This window comes from Pogona vitticeps, chromosome 1, assembly GCF_051106095.1.
Source record: "Pogona vitticeps strain Pit_001003342236 chromosome 1, PviZW2.1, whole genome shotgun sequence".
NCBI lineage: Eukaryota > Metazoa > Chordata > Lepidosauria > Squamata > Agamidae > Pogona > Pogona vitticeps.
Window position 1 is genome coordinate 44,040,614 of NC_135783.1, and position 17,483 is coordinate 44,058,096.

Below are 17,483 nucleotides of genomic sequence, written 5' to 3' on the forward strand. Positions count from 1 at the left end.
GATCTTTGCTTGTGGAAGGGCAGCAAAGACGGTGGAACTGTGACAGACAAGGCTGTCTCCCATGTCCTCATAAAGGGAGAGATAGTCTTTTAGATAGCTTGGAACCAAGCTATTTAGGGCTTTATAAGTAAAAACTAGCACTTTGAATTGTGCCCAGGAATGGATTGGCAGTCAGTGGAACTGATCTAAAAGGGGAGTTATATGTTCCCTGTAACTAGCTCCATGGAACAGTCTCACTGTGGCATTTTGGAATGAATGAATGAATGAATGAATGAATGAATGAATGAATGAATGAATGAATGAATGAATGAATGAATGAATGAATGTGATCAGGGTGTTTTTTTGTCAGCAAAGGACAAAAGGTATCCCCTCACCACTGCAGGAGTATACCAGATGCCTTGCAGTTGTGGCCAGATATATATTTAATATATATTGTGCTGTATATACTCTCTCTCTCTCTCTCTCTCTGTGTGTGTGTGTGTGTGTGTGTGTGTGTGTGTGTGTGTGTGTGTGTATGTGTGTGTACAACACCAGCAATCATTATGTTAGATTACACAGGGAAGCCACTGAAATCCACAAACACCAGCCCAGCTTCAACAAAAAAAGAAAATCTAAAACTCAACATAGCCTGGCTCCCAGCACTGAGAAATACAGCCTGCAAAAAGCTCAGTGAACTCTACCCAGCCACATGGACCAGTGATCACTGCACACAAAAGACTAGCTAACAACACCCATCAATCACAATGACAGATAATCTCTCCCCTTATCACAACAATACACCCTTAACAAAAAACACCCTGATCACAATAATCACCCAATATCCTGAAAAGAACAAAGGCTGATCCCACAGCTATAAATACTCAACAATCCCACACACTACACCAGAACACAGAGTTCTAGCTCATTGATGTGTTTTATTATTTTGCTGTAAGTCAATCAGAATAGTGCTTTACACTAATGAGGCAGTATACAAATCCAATCCAATCCATCAATGTTTCAGCTGCTTCTGAAAGTAGCAATAAGGTTTATCAGATGAACAATTCTGGTAAGAGGTGGAACGATACAACTACAAGAGGGTATTAACTTTATGTCTTATTTGTTCAAAAGTTTGGACCTTTCAGGATTCTATCTAAAAAGGGCTCTATTGAAGCCTGAAGAGTTAAAAGGGGCAGGCGCTTTCCTCAAAGAACAAGGAGCTGTCCATTGGGACCCTAAAACTAATGGTGCTGAATTTAGCAGCTGCCCTAAAACCTCTCGCAGAGCTGGAATTTATACCATGGAGCCAAGCCAGCAAGAGATGGGAATGGTGCCATTCTAAACACCCAGGTTTAGGAACACCCATTTTTCCCCACAATAGACTGTCTTCCAATTGTGGGTGGACAAACAGCTCAATAAGAAAATGGGAAATAGAAAATAGGCTGATTGTGATGCTGGCAAGTGACAGGCGAACCAATATAGGATTATAAGGAATGGAGCATAGCAACAATCTCATGAGCCAAGCCAGTAATAAAATAAATAAATAAATAAAAAACCTGCCCACTTCAGTACTCTAAGAGTATAAACACCCAGATCAGCCAACTAAGCAACAAACAGATTTAGAGCTAACTAGACCAAGGCAGTCAACATTACATAAAAGTCTAGTGGAGACACCGAGATTCTCTCTATGCTACACAGTTATAGTGGTTTGATTTCACCTGAACTACTATGCCTCCATGGAAACTTGTCTGGCGAAGTTCTTAAAAATTCTCTTCTGTAGTTCAGAGAAGCTCCCTAGCAGAGAATTCTAAGTTCCTCACTAAATGGCAAACCTTAGTATTTTATAGGACAATTAAAATGGAATCAGCTCTCTATAACAGCATAGGGTACACACAATATCAAGATTTAAATGCACTCTATTACTACACTCCTTGCTAATCCTTTTTGTATTATTTGCTATGTAAATAAGAAAGAGAACACAGATTCACTTCTCTTGTGAGAAAACTAGGTCCTTACCTAGAAAAAGAAAATACATGAATCTCTCCTGCACAATCAAAGCACACAGGTTTTCCTTAACAAAAGAAATCTCTCTATAGAAAAATACTTACCACTTCAAACCTCTTTGCAAGTTCTAAGTCATCTTCATTTCTGACCATTTCAAAGAAGTCTAAGTGCCTAGAAGATAGTAAAACAAAAGAAACGCTCTTGTTCACAGAGGTGCAAGATGAATGGGCATTTGGAGTCTATTTTCCATTAAACAGTAAAGTAAAAGGAGGGAAGGCAATACTTTCTACTTAATCCAGCTTACTGATGAGTTTAGTTTAAGCTTCCATTTTCACAACATTTGCCTTCCCACAAAATGAAAATTTAAGTACTTGCTGGATTTAAACCCAACATAGACAATGTAGTATAGAGTGAAATGGTTATTTCAATTACATTAGTACCTTTATTTACTAATTTAATGGGTTCTACGGGACGTTACGTAAACCGAAAAATTCATAAACCGAAACATGGATTGCCATAGGAATGGGGGCGGTGCTATAAACCTCCAGGCACAATGCATCCTGGGGAAACCTTCTTCACAAACTGAAAAGAACGCACCCTCACCCTAATAAACCATGCCATTATTTTCAACGGATTTCCATTCGTAAACTGAAAATTACATTAACCGAGGTATTCGTAAACCAAGGTACTACTGTAGGTTGAAAGATCAACTGAGAAACCATTAGAAGATACAAGAGTTGGCATCAATGGATGATCATCTAAGGAAGAACATATAGATGGGTCAGTACACATAAATACTGCATAGGGCATTTTAGGGGCATTCAACTTGGTATCTTCAAGATGTATGGGACTATATTCTTTGGTAAGGCCATCTAACATAGACAATGGTCAGGGATGGTGCAGGAGTTAAGCTCGAAACATCTGGAAGGCATCAGGCTGCTTATCCTTGGTTATGGATTTCCCGCAATCACACCCAATTACATATGCATCCAAGTCTTGTAGGAGAAAATCTGCAGTTTTTCAACACACATTGATTCTAGCACCTATCAGTAGAGCTCATTGGTGCAGTATCAGAACTAGAATAGATTGTATTGGCTATATAGCCCTACATATGGATTCTCAATTGTGACACTTCTAAAAACCCTAAAACAACTGGACTGGAATAAAATTTGCTCAAATGTGCCTATAACTATTAACTTGTTTCCCAGTCAGGTTGCCTGCCTCTAGCCATCAGTTAAACAACAATCTCCTGCCACACGTTTCCCCAGCACACAGTTTACCTGTCCAGCGTTGCATTTTCATGTCCTCTGAGCTTGTCAATAACAGGCTGTATGCCCAGCATTAAAAATTCATATCGTAAGTGCAGTCGAAATTCCAAATTATCCTAAGAGAAAGAAAAACAGATTGAGCCAGTATGTTTCAAGGACTCCACACCACTGCAGATGAAATGAAAGAGAAGCTGCAGCACAGAGGTGTCACACAGAGCGAGGTCCAGTTCCTAACAATTCTAATTAAGGATTAAGGAGCAAAAGTAGCTGGGACTGAGGATAAAAAACACCATTAAAGACTAAAGGATTAAAGACTAATTGCCTATAAGAACATACCTGATATGTATACATTTATAATTTTGTAATTTTGTTCATTTTTAAGCTTCTGGTGAAGGCCCTGCCGAAGCACGTTAAGCTTTTCACCACGCAGTAAAGATACCATATATTGTTACCTATTCCAGACACCTTGTTTCTCTTTCTATCTTTTGGGTTTTATTGGATATTCGGCTGGCACACTCGCTGGGTGTTTTCAAAAGCCAGCTAAAACCTTGGCTATTCAAGCAGGCCTTCCCCCAAGTCAGTTAAGTGATTCTTATTTTTCTCCCGTTTTGAGCCATGCCATTTTGGTAATGTATTCTTCTAATTAACTGTTTTAATAGTAATTTTTGATTTTATATATTTTATATTGTTCTGTTTTATTTATGTAAACTGCCCTGAGTAGACATGGTCTAGAGGGGCGGTGTAAAAATCAAAGAAAGAAAGAAAGAAAGAAAGAAAGAAAGAAAGAAAGAAAGAAAGAAAGAAAGAAAGAAAGAAAGAAAGAAAGAAAGAAAGAAAGAAAGAAAGAAAGAAAGAAAGAAAGAAAGAAAGAAAGAAAGAAAGAAAGAAAGAAATATGCCAGTTCCCTACAATGCATTTCCTTTACAACTACCAGTGATAAAACTGTTGGGAACAGGGGACAATGAAGTTTAGAAGGATTTGTGGAAAAAAGTTTAACTATTGGGGTGGGCCGATGTATTCATCTTTAACTAGATAGACCTAGCTAGCAGAGTCATTGTTGAGGTATCAGTCCCACAACATCTGGGAAGCCACTGTTTTCCCACTCAGCACTACCTTGTTCATTATATTCCTGCCCTGTACATGAGGAAGGGAAAGAAGAGGCAACGCTGCTATGAGATTCCAAAACATCAACTCACCTCACCAGTACCTGCATTCAAAACAGCATTGATAAAGGACATGATGGCAGTTTTGAGATTCACTTCATCTCGATATCGCCCCATGCTTCGGTCTAGCTCATTGAGTAATGACTGTGAAGCAAAAGATATGAGAAAATAACACCTGCTATGATGTCAGCACTGTCTCTTCCTTATGAAACACATAATTTATTACCCTGAAATGCTTAGAAGAAACTACACAAAAGCAAACAGATAGGTTGGTGAAGTCCACTTTACCAACCCAGTTGTACAGCTCACATGTCTGGAAAATGAATAGGACAGAGGTGGTGCATTCAGTAAAATTCAGAAATATCCTCATTTACCCTTTAAAAACGGCTTTCAGCAATCCTGTATCTCATTATGGTAATCAATATAGCATTTGGTTGCTTGGTGATTCTCTACTTATAATGAGACTCTTTACTCATAAATAAGAAAGAGTTCAATATTCCTTAAATGCATTGTTTAATATATGGTATCAGTACACGAAAAGAGAAACAAAACATATTTTGAAGAAATCAATTGCCTTTAGAGTAGGTAAAAACAACAAATGAATTATGATATTCCATGTTTTAAAAAAAGTTTCTATAAAGCATTCTCAATGGTCTCATTCAGTCTATAAATAAGACTCAAGTCCTTTCTCCAGTCTGGTTACAATGAAACTCAGTTTTTATTTTTCTTTTTAAATTAGCATTATGTCCCAGACTGGACAAACCATGCTTAGTTTTAACTATGGTTTCCTGAAACATAATAACTGCAAATGGTGCCTCATGAAGCTGTCTTGTTTCACTTGGCTGGATCAGATGTAAGGCTAAATCATAGTTTGGCATTATGAAAATGACCTAGTGTTCTCCTTGGCCATCTCAGGCTCATGAATGTCTCTTTTCTCCTTTTCCCCTCGGTCCTGGTTGTGAGAGAAGTTCAGATAATTTCTGTTAAATGCACTGCAATTTGTGTTTCTGATCTTATCCCTGCTGAAAAACACAGCAAATGATCCTGGGGGAGGGTAAACGCGTAACGCTACATTAGAATACAGCTAATACTGTAGGTATTCATTGGTTTAGTTTCAGAGTGGACATGTAAAGGCAAACTATGACTAGTTGAAAATGGAACTGAAAGGAAGAGAATGAATAGCTCAGTGTTACATCTAAGCAAAGCTGATTAAGTTTGCACTTGAGCTAACATTTCAAGTAGAGCAGGGGTCTCAAACATGCAGCCCGGGGGCCATTTGCAGCCCCCCAGATGATAGTTTGTGGCCCTCACCTTGCCTGCCCCCCCAAAGCGCCCACACATCCTCTGCTGTCAAGAGTAAAAAAAAAGCCTTGCCTCGCTCGCCGGCTCTCTCCCAAGACAGCACCTCTTGCACCCTCCATCCAGAACTGCAGCCTGCCAGCCAGCCCACCTGTCTGTCGGCTAAGGAAACTCCTGGGCGGCTTCCTTGGGCTCTTGCTCTGCTTGGCGGAAAATCTGATGCGGCCCAGCCTCACCCAGATTCTGTCTCTAGCGGCCCCCAGGTAAATTGAGTTTAAAACCCCTGAAGTAGAGACTTCAAATTCATACCTCATACACTACATAGCAGACTTGTTTTTTTCCAACACTGAGTGAACAAACTAAGGAAATTTGTACTTGAGGCACAGTGGCCTGTGGCTAGGGATTAACAGTTCTCTCCCACACCAGCATTCTATTCCTTGATTCTTCTGAAAGTTTGCTCTGCACCATGTTGGATTTCTTCTTAAAAGTGATTTAATAAATCAGCTTAATTCTGGAACCAAATTGTGCCATAAGCTCAAGTATCTCACAAGGCTTATTCAGACATTCACCTGAATGAACATCATCTGACTAGGTATGAGGTAAGGGTATGGTCATGTACGTAAGCCCCACCCACATTGCTCCCAGACAGCCAGGAACATTACAGAAGCTGAGCACAAATTCTGATTCATCTACTGGCTAAATCAAGTATCAGTCACATCTAAAGTATACCCATTGAAAGCTATAAATTCCAGTTAGTAGCAACTAGGAAGTCCTACTTAATTTATTCAGGTCTACTCTAACTAGAAATAGGTTGGCTTTAGTCCAATACGTACAACCACATTAGCACTACTTTTTTGCAGTGTTTTACCAATGTGGGTGTAATGGTAATGATGCAATGACAACGTAAAGAAAAAAAATGGAAATGAAAATCCAAATAATGATTCCACTCTAAGAATCACACCAATTATTTGAAAATTCTAAAATATCATCATCATCGTCATCATCTTAGAACTGTGGAAGGGTCCCTATGGATTGTCAAGTACAGTCTCTATAAAGAGTTACAGAGGGCAATCAAACTCCCAGTCTTTGGCTCCACAGCCAGGTACCTAAACTACTGAGCTATCCAGCACTTCACACTAAACCCAAGATAGGCATTACACAAACAAGCCTGAGTATTAGGATCAGAGGCTGTTTTTTCCTGACACCTTTGCCTGCAACTTCTGCAAAGAGGAGACACTACTTTCTCTATGTAAACATGAACTAATAATAGAATTTAAATGCAGACAATTTGAAAAGCACACCTAGTAGCTATCGCATAAAGCAGCAGAGGTTCAAGACAAATTACAACTCTTGTTTGGCATGCCACTAGGTTAAGATTAACACACATCTCAACAAGTTCATTGACCAGCACTGAACTAGTATCTTTTTGAAATCAGACAGTGTTCAGTTGTTTTTGCACTCCAACACACTCCTTATGTTTACAATGAAGTACACTTCATCTCCATAGCAGATTTTCATCTCTAAGCCTGTTCCAAGAACTGTAAATGTTAAGTCCTCTATTCCTCAATAGGCAACCAAGAACAGGACTGAGTTTTGTGTTCCTTGCCATCTGAAACTGCCTCTGACCCAAGGCATTTGGACTACAACCAAATTCAATATTTTCGCACTTGCTACAACCATTTCTTCAAGTTATTATTCTTCCCCCCCCCTTCCCTTCAGGTTTTTTTAAAGGGAAAAAGCACTTCAAAATACAGCAATTTAGATAAAAACAACAGGAGGACTGCAAGTGCCAATTTGATTCCTAGTAACTTTGCAGGCACTGAAAATACAGAATATTTTGGTCTCCTTAAAATTACATGAGGAGAAAGAGGAGGTCTTCTATCTTCCCTCTTGTACTTCTTATTTTATTGAAATTATCAGAGAAACACATGCTTTTCTGTTCTTCCAGACACAATGTGATCTTATTATCTGTCAATGTTACATAAACCGAAACATGCATACTTTTCTTGTGAAAAGGACCAGAATGAAAACAGCTATTTAAAACATGAACATTAGCTTCAATATCATGGATGGGTAAGATCTGGAAAATCAAGACAGAAATTCAGTCAATACAAAGGACTGGGTAAAAAGAAATGGTTAAATATATGTAACTCACAGAATTTGAAGAAACTGCATTACAAAAAGAAAGTGCAGGAGAAGATAATGAAAGAGATAGTAAGAAAAAATTATAAAACGTTATTGGAAGAAGATCATGAGGATATCCTTGAAATATTTTACAAATTGTATGGAAATACAATTTGGGAGAAGAAATAAGTTCCGGAATTTGGGGGAAATATGTGGGATATAGGAATATTAAAATCTATGTCTGTTAAGGATAAAAGACATATAAGTTAGTTTGCAAAAGGTACTTAACTCTGATGAAATTAAATCAAATAGAGATTAATTCTTCCAAGCTCATCTGAAAAGGTAGTCTGAAAGTGGGTACTTATTTGCATATGTGGTGGGAATGTGAGAATATATTGAAATTCTGGCAACTGGTCTTTAAGGAAATAAATGAAGTAACTAAGTTAAATTTAGAGGTATATTGTAAAATAGCATTTTCCCCAATATTTGATCCGGAGAAATGTAATTGGACAACCAAAGAACTAATTTCTAATTTATTAAAAGCACAAAATTATTGTAGCAAAGGACTGGAAAACAACATAAGTTTGGGATATTGCAATTAATGAAAAGCTAATGTATAATATTAAACTTAAGAAGGGGTTCATTAGTAAGAATATATTTATAGATTATATGGGGAGAGTTCATTGATTATGCATTAATAAAGGAGAAGGAACAGACATCTTTCGAAGATGAAATTTTGCAATTTTGCCATTAGAATAAGGCTCCACAAGAGGAGAAAATAATGGTTATAATTCTCAAATGGTCCCATTGGGCTTTGCCTGTTGTTTAATTGTTAAGCCATGTTAGACTCTTCATGACCCCATAGACCAGAGCACTCCAAGCCCTCCTATCTTCCACTGCCTCCCGGAGTTTGGTCAAATTCATGTTGGTAGCTTCGGTGACACTGTCCAACCATCTCGTCCTCTGTCATCCCCTTTGCCTACTCCTGAACTAATGTCATTATTGATCAAGAAGCATGACTAATACTATTGCTAAGGGGTCACATGAGTTTGGAAATTAAATTCCTTGAACCTGAAAAGTACTGAGTTAATTAGCAGTGAGGTAACGGAATGCACAGATCTTCCCTATTTATTGATTTATTGATTTATTGATTTATTGATTTATTGATTTGCATTTTTTGGTCTTTCATTTTGACAGACTGAAACTAGCCATAGCCTCACAATAACTCTCAGAACATCTTAAACCCTCCTTTGTCACATTCACTCTGTTCATCCATAAAGGGAGAGCCCAAATGTTTCTTCTATGAAACCAACCCACAATTTCATCTTCAGTTATAAAAACCAAGACCAAAAGAATGTTCTACTCCACAGTGTCTACTTATCTCTGATATGTCAGCTGAGGCTTTTTAAAAAATAATGTTTACTATTCAGGAAAAAAATGTTAAAAACATTTTTGCTGTTAATGCTAAATATCCATTTGTAGAATCCTGGGCTGAGGGACAATATCCAGGGGGGAGATTAGGGAGGGAATGATGGGAAGACAAATCTGTTGATTAAAATCAGCTTAAATCAGCAAGTTTCAAACTCTGTGGAATATTCCATTCTCTGGCTGAATCTAAATGATATTGTTCAGATGACAGGAGGCATTTCCTCTAAGAACTGTAGCTGGGAATTGAAGGATTTCTATGGTATTTGCAAAGCCTCAGTTGTGCCCATCATATATAAATCTAAGGGTATGAAGTATACTAACTCAGCCACTCAGAAAAGATCCTCTCTCTCTGAATCAAGAATGATTCTAAAGAAGAGCCAAACATTCTCAGATTATTTTTTCTTTATCCTTGAGAAAATGTCCTCAATTTTAATTTTCCTCACTAATCCTCAGAAAAGCACTTTGCATCACTTTCTTTTGTTATCTCTAACATTATTGCTTTTCATAACACAGCTCCTGCCACAAATGCAGTGACCCAGAAAGCTGCTCAGTAGAGGGCATCGTGAAACAATCCCAGTCTTGGGCACACAACCCTTAATGGTCACCTTCCTCCAGTGCCTCTAAATTCTCACTGCCATTGGTCCAAAAACGACTTCTCCTCTTTTTTCCTATCAGTGCTATTACTTGATATTAAAAATTTCCAGAAATTTGGAAGACATGCAGAGAGAAAAACACAACACATTGCTTCAGGGGAAAATTGAGATTTGGGGCATAGTTGACATAAGCAGTACATTAGCAATACAAAATGCTTCAATCATAATTTAGGTAACATATGAAATAGTACTGTTTGGCATATTTATGGAATTTGAACATAAAAAAGCCTTTGTAAATGCAAAGTTGTAGAAGATATACGTATAGTCTTTCACAATGTGCTTTCACTGGAATTCCGAGTAAACAAAACCTTGCCTTAAACAGGGTGGTTTCACTCAATCCAAAAGCAAACATATTTTATCAAGTATTATCAGGCATTGGAGAGAGTGTTTGTGTGTCTATAAACTATCAGCCACCATTCTCTGCTTGCTCTGTGTGTGTGTGTGTGTGTGTGTGTGTGTGTGTGTGTGCCTGCCTGCCTGCCTGCCTGCCTGCCTGCCTGCCTGCCTGCCTGCCTGCCTGCCTGCCTGTCAGTCTGTCCATGCTTTGCTGCTCAAAAGGAATTGACACACCATTTGCATAGACATCTTGCAGAAGTTACGGAGACCTGATGAAAACCCTGTCTCACTCTTCTGCCTCAAACAGAAGAAATGGAGATTGCAAATTCTTCACCCAGGTGCTTCTTTGAGACAAACTAAACCATTCAGAAGGAAAAATCTGATGAGAATCGTTTCCCTATTGTTTTGCTCGACTGGTGAGACCCAGTGAGCAAGCAGGTGATGGCATACATCCTTCCTCTCACTCACTCCTTTCCACCATTCTTGCTTGGGACAGAGTGACAGCATAGTGAACCAGTAGGTTGCAATAGGGAAGAGGAAAAACAAATCCAGGAGGCTGTTTTCTGAGAACCCTTTCTGGGCTGTGGGCTCTTAACAACTGCCTGTCCACATCAACTACTGTCACCAGCCCTGTTGTGGGTGAGACAAAATGTTGGTCAAACCACTAATAGGGTTGGAGCAGCAGGAGGGGAAAGGGAAAGAAGGCTACTTTGCATCGTGTACTGCTGACTAAGTCACACCCCCTAAGAACCGATCCTCCACCAGAAAAATTAAGAGGAAGGATGGGCAAAGTGCCTCAATATACATAGATGTTTATCTACACATAAATCGGGTAGATAACTTTGAGAGGTCATTTGTGCATAGTCTGGTTATTCAGGACACTTTCAGAATCTGCAGGCAAATACAGTAAACACTGGTCAGGCAAACATAAGAGATTCACACAAATTGAAAACTTTCCTTTACAAAATTCTTAACTGCTGAAATCGAGGCCATGTTCCTTAATTTCTTCTGGATTCTCTCTTTCTCAAAACTGCTAGATTTTTAGATCTAAGCTATAATCAGAGCTTGGGGAAGTTGTTTGTTTAGACTACAACTCCCATAAACCTCCACGGGACATGTTAGTTGGGGCATTCTGGGAGTTGTAGCCTGACCAAGTAACCTTTCCAAGCTCTCACTCTCACAACAAACACTAGCATATACAGTTTTTATAATGAGAGAATCAGCCCAGACTGGAATAGTAGAATCTGAAACCTTACATCTGTTATGTCTAACATCAGCACTTCTCATGCCAGGAGTCAAAGACAGAAAGAAAGACTGGAGGCGTCCAAGTTACCTTGGATGAGTTTAACTTTAGCTTCTTGGAAGGAAAATTTTTGGAAATGACAATTCTGGCAGTCAGATGCGAACATCCAAACAGAGAGAGAGAGAGAGAGAAAACTGAAACAGGAGCAAGTCTTCATTGCTTCCAAGAAAGCAAGAAGGCAAAAATCCATATTTAATTCCCTTTTCCCCCCATCCAAAAATATTTGACAAGAGTAATTATTTGTGCATTCCACACATGCATGGATGTGATAGTAAGTTAGTTCCCTTGGGGCTCACAGAAGCTTCTGAAAAATATTAACGGCAACATATCAAAGGTCCAGCTGTATGCCGTATGAGTTGTCCTAGCCTATTTTGCTTCAGAAATTACTGATCATGGTACATACACACTTTCTCAACAACTTCCACCCAATTTTAGATACTGAGACAAACACACTCAGACAAATATAGAAGATAATGCGCACCCTGCGGTACAGACATCCAGAGGGGGCAAAGGTTTTGGATGAGACAACCTCTGTCCTGTTCTGAAATCATTCCTGGCCTTCAGAGTCATTAAGCATATCAAGACAGCAAATTGGGGACATGGGCATTAAAACAGGATGGAATTTTGTCAGGGGCAGGTGCTATCAAAAATCTTATCAAACACACAAGTTCATCCTGAGCCATCTTCACTCAAAACAAAGACAAGCTTCTAACCATCCTCCTCAGACATTACTATTGTGCACAAAGTGATGTGATTCAGTATGCAATAGGTACTGCCTATTAACTTATATCAATCCACCTCCAAACGTTGTACCTTTTGTATAACAGCACAGTAAGATTTCAGCCTACTGAACTGCAAGATAGAGAGGTGAGGAAAAGCAAATACCATTACAAACAAAATTCCCCTACCACTAAAAGACCATCTCTTGTAAATATGTACTAAATATACTGTATCTACCTTAGTCCAGTGTTGCTCATATGTAGAAGAAATAACTATAAGCCCATTCTAAAAATAACATCAGGAACTATTTGCTGGACCTGCCACTTTTACCTGGAATCGTGTTCTCTCTGCTGCGTAGACCTGGTAGTGTTGCATGGCCTGCAGAACTTTTTTGTGTCCTCCTGGCACTAAGCAAACAGCTCCAAGAATTTCAAGCACAGCAATCTTAGTTTTGATATTCTCAGTCCGTAAACTCTGAGAGATTATATTGATGCTTTCAGGATGGGCTAGGACATGCGCTCGTCCTTGAGAGTTATTCATCAGAGCCTTGATGCATCCTATAACGGATGTGTGTATGCGGCTCTCTGAGGTCTCATAGTCCATACTCTTCAGGAAGTTCAGCAAGCAGGTGAGGCCATCCAGCTCGATAAACCGTGTAACGAATCTGAACAGAAACAACAGAAGAAAATAGGATTAAGACAATTTCTACAAGAGGTGGCTGGTTATTTCACGGAACACCTGCTTTCTGGTGGTGTTCTGAAAAACCTGGAAGGACTAAGAAGCAATGAAAACAGCCAGTGATCTTTCCTAACATTTTACCAAAGCTGCGATGAATACATCCATTTTCAGAAGATATTCGTATGTTTCCTACACATCAGGTATGTATGACAGATTTATTGGATTTATGGATTTATTTTCAGAAGTTATTTCAAAGGTTACCTGAAGGACCAACTACATACTTAAGTTAGAAGAGAAGACTGCCTCATCTAGTATGTAAGCCAGAAAATTGCTGCTATTCTCTGGAGGCTCTTTATCAGGAGGTAGATAAATCTTATCTACTGGTGTAGGAGCCAGCAATGAAGGTTAATCAAAGCCTCAGTCATTAGAGGCCATTGCTTTGCATTAAAAATAGAATAATAACCAATGAAGCCTATAATGACCCTCATTTTATAGTTGTAACTCAGGAAAAATGATGCATTATTTCCCCCTGCCCTGACTCTTTCTGAATCATGGGATTCAGTGTACTGTTATATTATTCTATTGTATCTCATAGCACTTTGAATTTCTGATTAAACTACCTGTCTTCTCTGCACTCCAGGCTTCAAAACACAATCATTTTTGCCTTCTTAGATTTCCTTTGCAAAATCAAATATGACAGTCCTGTGGTGCATAACTGTGATTGAAGTACTGTATTATTCTCTACAATAGTTTTATTTCTCTTAGTTGCTTTACTCAGTTTACAACATTGGTCAATTTCAAATGGCTGCCTAACATCCCAAGCAGGGCTGACTAACACAACAATTTGAAGTTTGGTTGTTATGGGTTTTTCACGCTGTTTGGCTGTGTTCTGGAGGTTTTTCTTCCTAGCGTTTTGCCAGTCTCTGTGGCTGGGGTCTTCAAAGGATAGGAGCTAAAACTCTGTGTTCTGGTGTGTGGGATTGTGGAGTATTTGTAGTACTGGGATCAGGTTTTTGTTCTTTTCAGGAGACTGGGTGTTTCCTGTGATCAGGGTGTTTTTTGTTATGGGTGTTTTGTTGTCATAATGGGGCAGATGATCTGTCATTGACACTCATCAATCAAAGTGACAGATTATCTACCACTTATCACAACAAAACACCCATAACAAAAACACCCTGATCACAATAATCACTCAATCTCCTGAAAAGAACAAAAACCTGATCCCACAGCTACAAATATTCAGCAATCTTACACACTACACCAGAACACAGACAGAGTTCTAGCTCTTGGCCTCTGAAGATGCTGGCCACAGAGGCTGTTGATACATTAGGAAGAAAAAACCCAGAACATGGCCAAACAGCCAGAGAAACCCAACAACAACCATTGAATCCTGGCTGTGAAAGCCTTCGAGAACAAATTTGAAATTTATTAGTATACGAGTCTGAAACTGACAAGACTAACAAAAAGATACAGGAATCCTACAGATGATAATTTAGGTTCAAGGAACAGAAGTCTGTCAAACTTAATCTTCTGCGCAAAATTAATGAAAAGGACAAAAGAAAAAGCCTCCTGGGGTATTAAGATCACCATGAGAGGCCTTTCTCTTGGAACAGGTGCTTTTGGTGGGGACACGGCAGTGAGCCTTCTCTGTTGTTGCTCCCAGACTCTACAATTCCCTCCCACAAAGGCCAGGTTGGCTGTTCCTCCACAAGCAGGTGAAAACCTCTGTCTTAAGGCAAGCTTTCCCTGAGTGAATGGTTGCCAAGTGGGATTTTTTAAATGGACTGTTTTGCACTGGGTATTTTGGTTTTGCTTACCTTGGTTTTTTTTTGGGGGGGGGAATAATTCCCTGGTGGACAAAATGTCAAACATCACCAAGATTGAAAATATTGTCAGCTATTTATTATATCCCTAGTCTGCTTACAAGACATTAACATATCATATAGGAAAACTGATTATGGACAATACTACTTGAAGTTGGACAGTGTCATCAAGGCAACCAATATGAATTTGACACAACTCCGGGAGGCAGTGTAAGATAGGAGGGCCTGGCGTGCTCTGGTCCATGGGGTCATGAAGAGTCGGACACAACTGAATGACTAAATGACGACTTAAAGTTATGATTTCTCCGATTCTGATTATACAAGAACACTACTGATTTCTAACTTCCACCTGGTTAGTCCAGAAATAATTTCCCTGTTCATCCAGTCTGTCTTAGGGAAGAGTCACCAAAATGAACCGAACATGTTATCTGTGATTTTGGTGGGTCTACCTTAAAATAGAACAACTACTGCCCTTACTAAGTACAGTGTCCACACATTTTCAGCAAAATTGTTCCTCACGCTGTCATAGCATGTCTCTAGGGTTGCACTACATCTAATTCACATGCAGTTTTGAGAGTTGGCAGAAGCAAATCATAAAATCTTTCATTGCTCTGAACTGCCTTCTTAACATCAGACGTAAATAATATTATTTATAAGCCTTGCTTTAACTCCCAAAACGTAAACACTATATATACCAGAAATATGAAGGCTGCATGTGCTGGATATGGGCTACACATTCTTTATTTTTTTAAAAAAAAAACAATTTAAAACTTTTCTAGAACTTGGACTGGATACACTTATACTAACTCATCATCTCTCTCTTTTTAGGAACTTCGTTCCAATTGGTTTTGTCCAGAAACCAAGAAAAATCAAAACCTTATTGAGTAAAAGAAGGTTCAGTATGAGGTTTGGTGCTTGTTCAAGCTCAAACTTGTCCATGTGCTCAAGCCTTGGGAGTAAACACATAATGCCACAAATGGTTACATAGAAGTGCGTCAAACAGCAGTGATATGCTAATCACTCCTGAGAATAATAGGATTCCTTTCCAACATTAGCTGACGTAAGCAACCAAAGGAACATTAATTTTAAGGGGTTTGCTTTGTTTTTGGCCTTCCACTTCTAGTTATTTTATTTCTTTTCTTTGTGTAAGAATTAAATGCATCTCTGCAGTCTGATGCTGGTGTTCACCTGCATCTATACAGATGTCTATTAGAGACACATTTTCAAATGCCTCCCATGTTTCGGTGTATGGCTGACTATGGTGATCAGAAGTAGTGCTTGTTTACACTGTAACTTACAGATGGGGAATGCATGGTTCTTCAGCTACTCCTCAGCTTCAGCTTTCATCAGCCCTCATCACTGACCATGCTGGTTATGGGAACTATAGGCTGACAAAGTCGGGAGGACCACACATTTTCTAGCTGTTCTTCTGTAACAGTTCTTTATAGATTAAACAGTGTGGGGCCTAACTATGGCACACATGGAATTTGTGGTATGCCTAGGCAGAACAGGATGGAGCTGGACTCACCTATGCCACAGAGCAAGAGTGGGTGAATGTCAAATCTTCTGGTGAAATTCAGCTTTCCTGAGGCCTCAATCCAGCCACAGGAAGTCAAACCCTTTCTTCACAGTACCATCACTGCTGGTTTCTCCATGCCTATATGCATTTCCTCTCCTCACCATTCTAAAAAGCTGAAATGGCACTCAGACTCCATCTTGCAAGATCTAGTTACTGGTCACAAGTGTCTTATGCAGTTAATTTTTGGTCCTATTGCTGTTCTAGGACTGGAAACCCCCCATGAGTATCTCCAATACTGAATCTGGACCTGAAGCTGAAAGTTTCATCACTCTTGTTATGCAGTAGGAACAATATATTGGCTTTTCATGCTAATGCTGCACTGTCAGGATATTACCAGCTTAGGTCTTTGGAAGATAAAGAATATAAAACTTGTTTAGAGCTACACCACTTCAAGCTGAGTGTCAATTCCCAGGACTGTGTGTTTCTTCCTGCATTTTTAAAAATTCCCTCATAAAGAATAGTTTCAAGAGAAAGAGTTTTGGTCCTGTCCCACCACCCACCCACCCTGCCAGCATCTAAAGCAGGGAACGGAGAACTATTTTGTGTGGTGAAGCAGACTCACTTCAGTGGTGCCAGTGGCGGCCAAGTCCATGGGCTCCAGCTTGTGAGAATTACCAAGAACGTACCTTATTGCAACTGAGGAACCAACAGAAACACTGTTGGCTGTTGTGGATTTTCCAGGCTGTTTGGCCTTGTTCTTAAGGTTTTTCTTCCTAACGTTTCACCAGTCTCTGTGGCCGGCATCTTGACAGGACAGGAGTCAGAACTCTGTCTGTGCTCTGGTGCAGTTTGTGGGATACCTCTGAAGATGCCAGATGTGTGAAACGTTAGGAAGAAAACCCTTAATAACACAGCTTAACAGCTCAAAAAACCTACAACAACTGTCGGATCCCACCTGTGAAAGCCTTCGAGAATACATAGAAACACTGTTCTTAACTCCCTCTGGAAGTTTCTGGAAGGGTTGAGTTCCCTGCATTAACCCCCCAGGGTTAAGAGGGTGCCCTGTCAAAGCCACAGGGTGCCCTGAAACTGCTGGCCCCTGAGAGTGGGAAGGGAAGATGAGTCGAAGCCCTCGTCAGAGACTTTTCAAGGATACAGCTGGTGAGGGATACTCAGCTTCTTTTGGAGC

General features: G+C 39.5%; 1 protein-coding gene across 4 annotated transcripts in view; it reads right to left on the reverse strand.

Annotated features, from left to right (window-relative positions):
• The window catches only part of DAAM2 (dishevelled associated activator of morphogenesis 2), a 276,268-nt gene that overhangs the window by 86,873 nt on the left and 171,912 nt on the right, over positions 1–17,483 (reverse strand). For all 4 annotated transcript variants that reach the window (XM_020785056.3, XM_020785053.3, XM_078383030.1 and 1 more), the window contains 4 exons: positions 12,605–12,938; positions 4,445–4,555; positions 3,261–3,364; positions 2,085–2,151 (listed from right to left, as the gene is read on the reverse strand). In XM_020785056.3, coding sequence (XP_020640715.3) covers positions 2,085–2,151; positions 3,261–3,364; positions 4,445–4,555; positions 12,605–12,938 — 616 coding nt within the window. The remainder of the gene's footprint in view (positions 1–2,084; positions 2,152–3,260; positions 3,365–4,444; positions 4,556–12,604; positions 12,939–17,483) is intronic.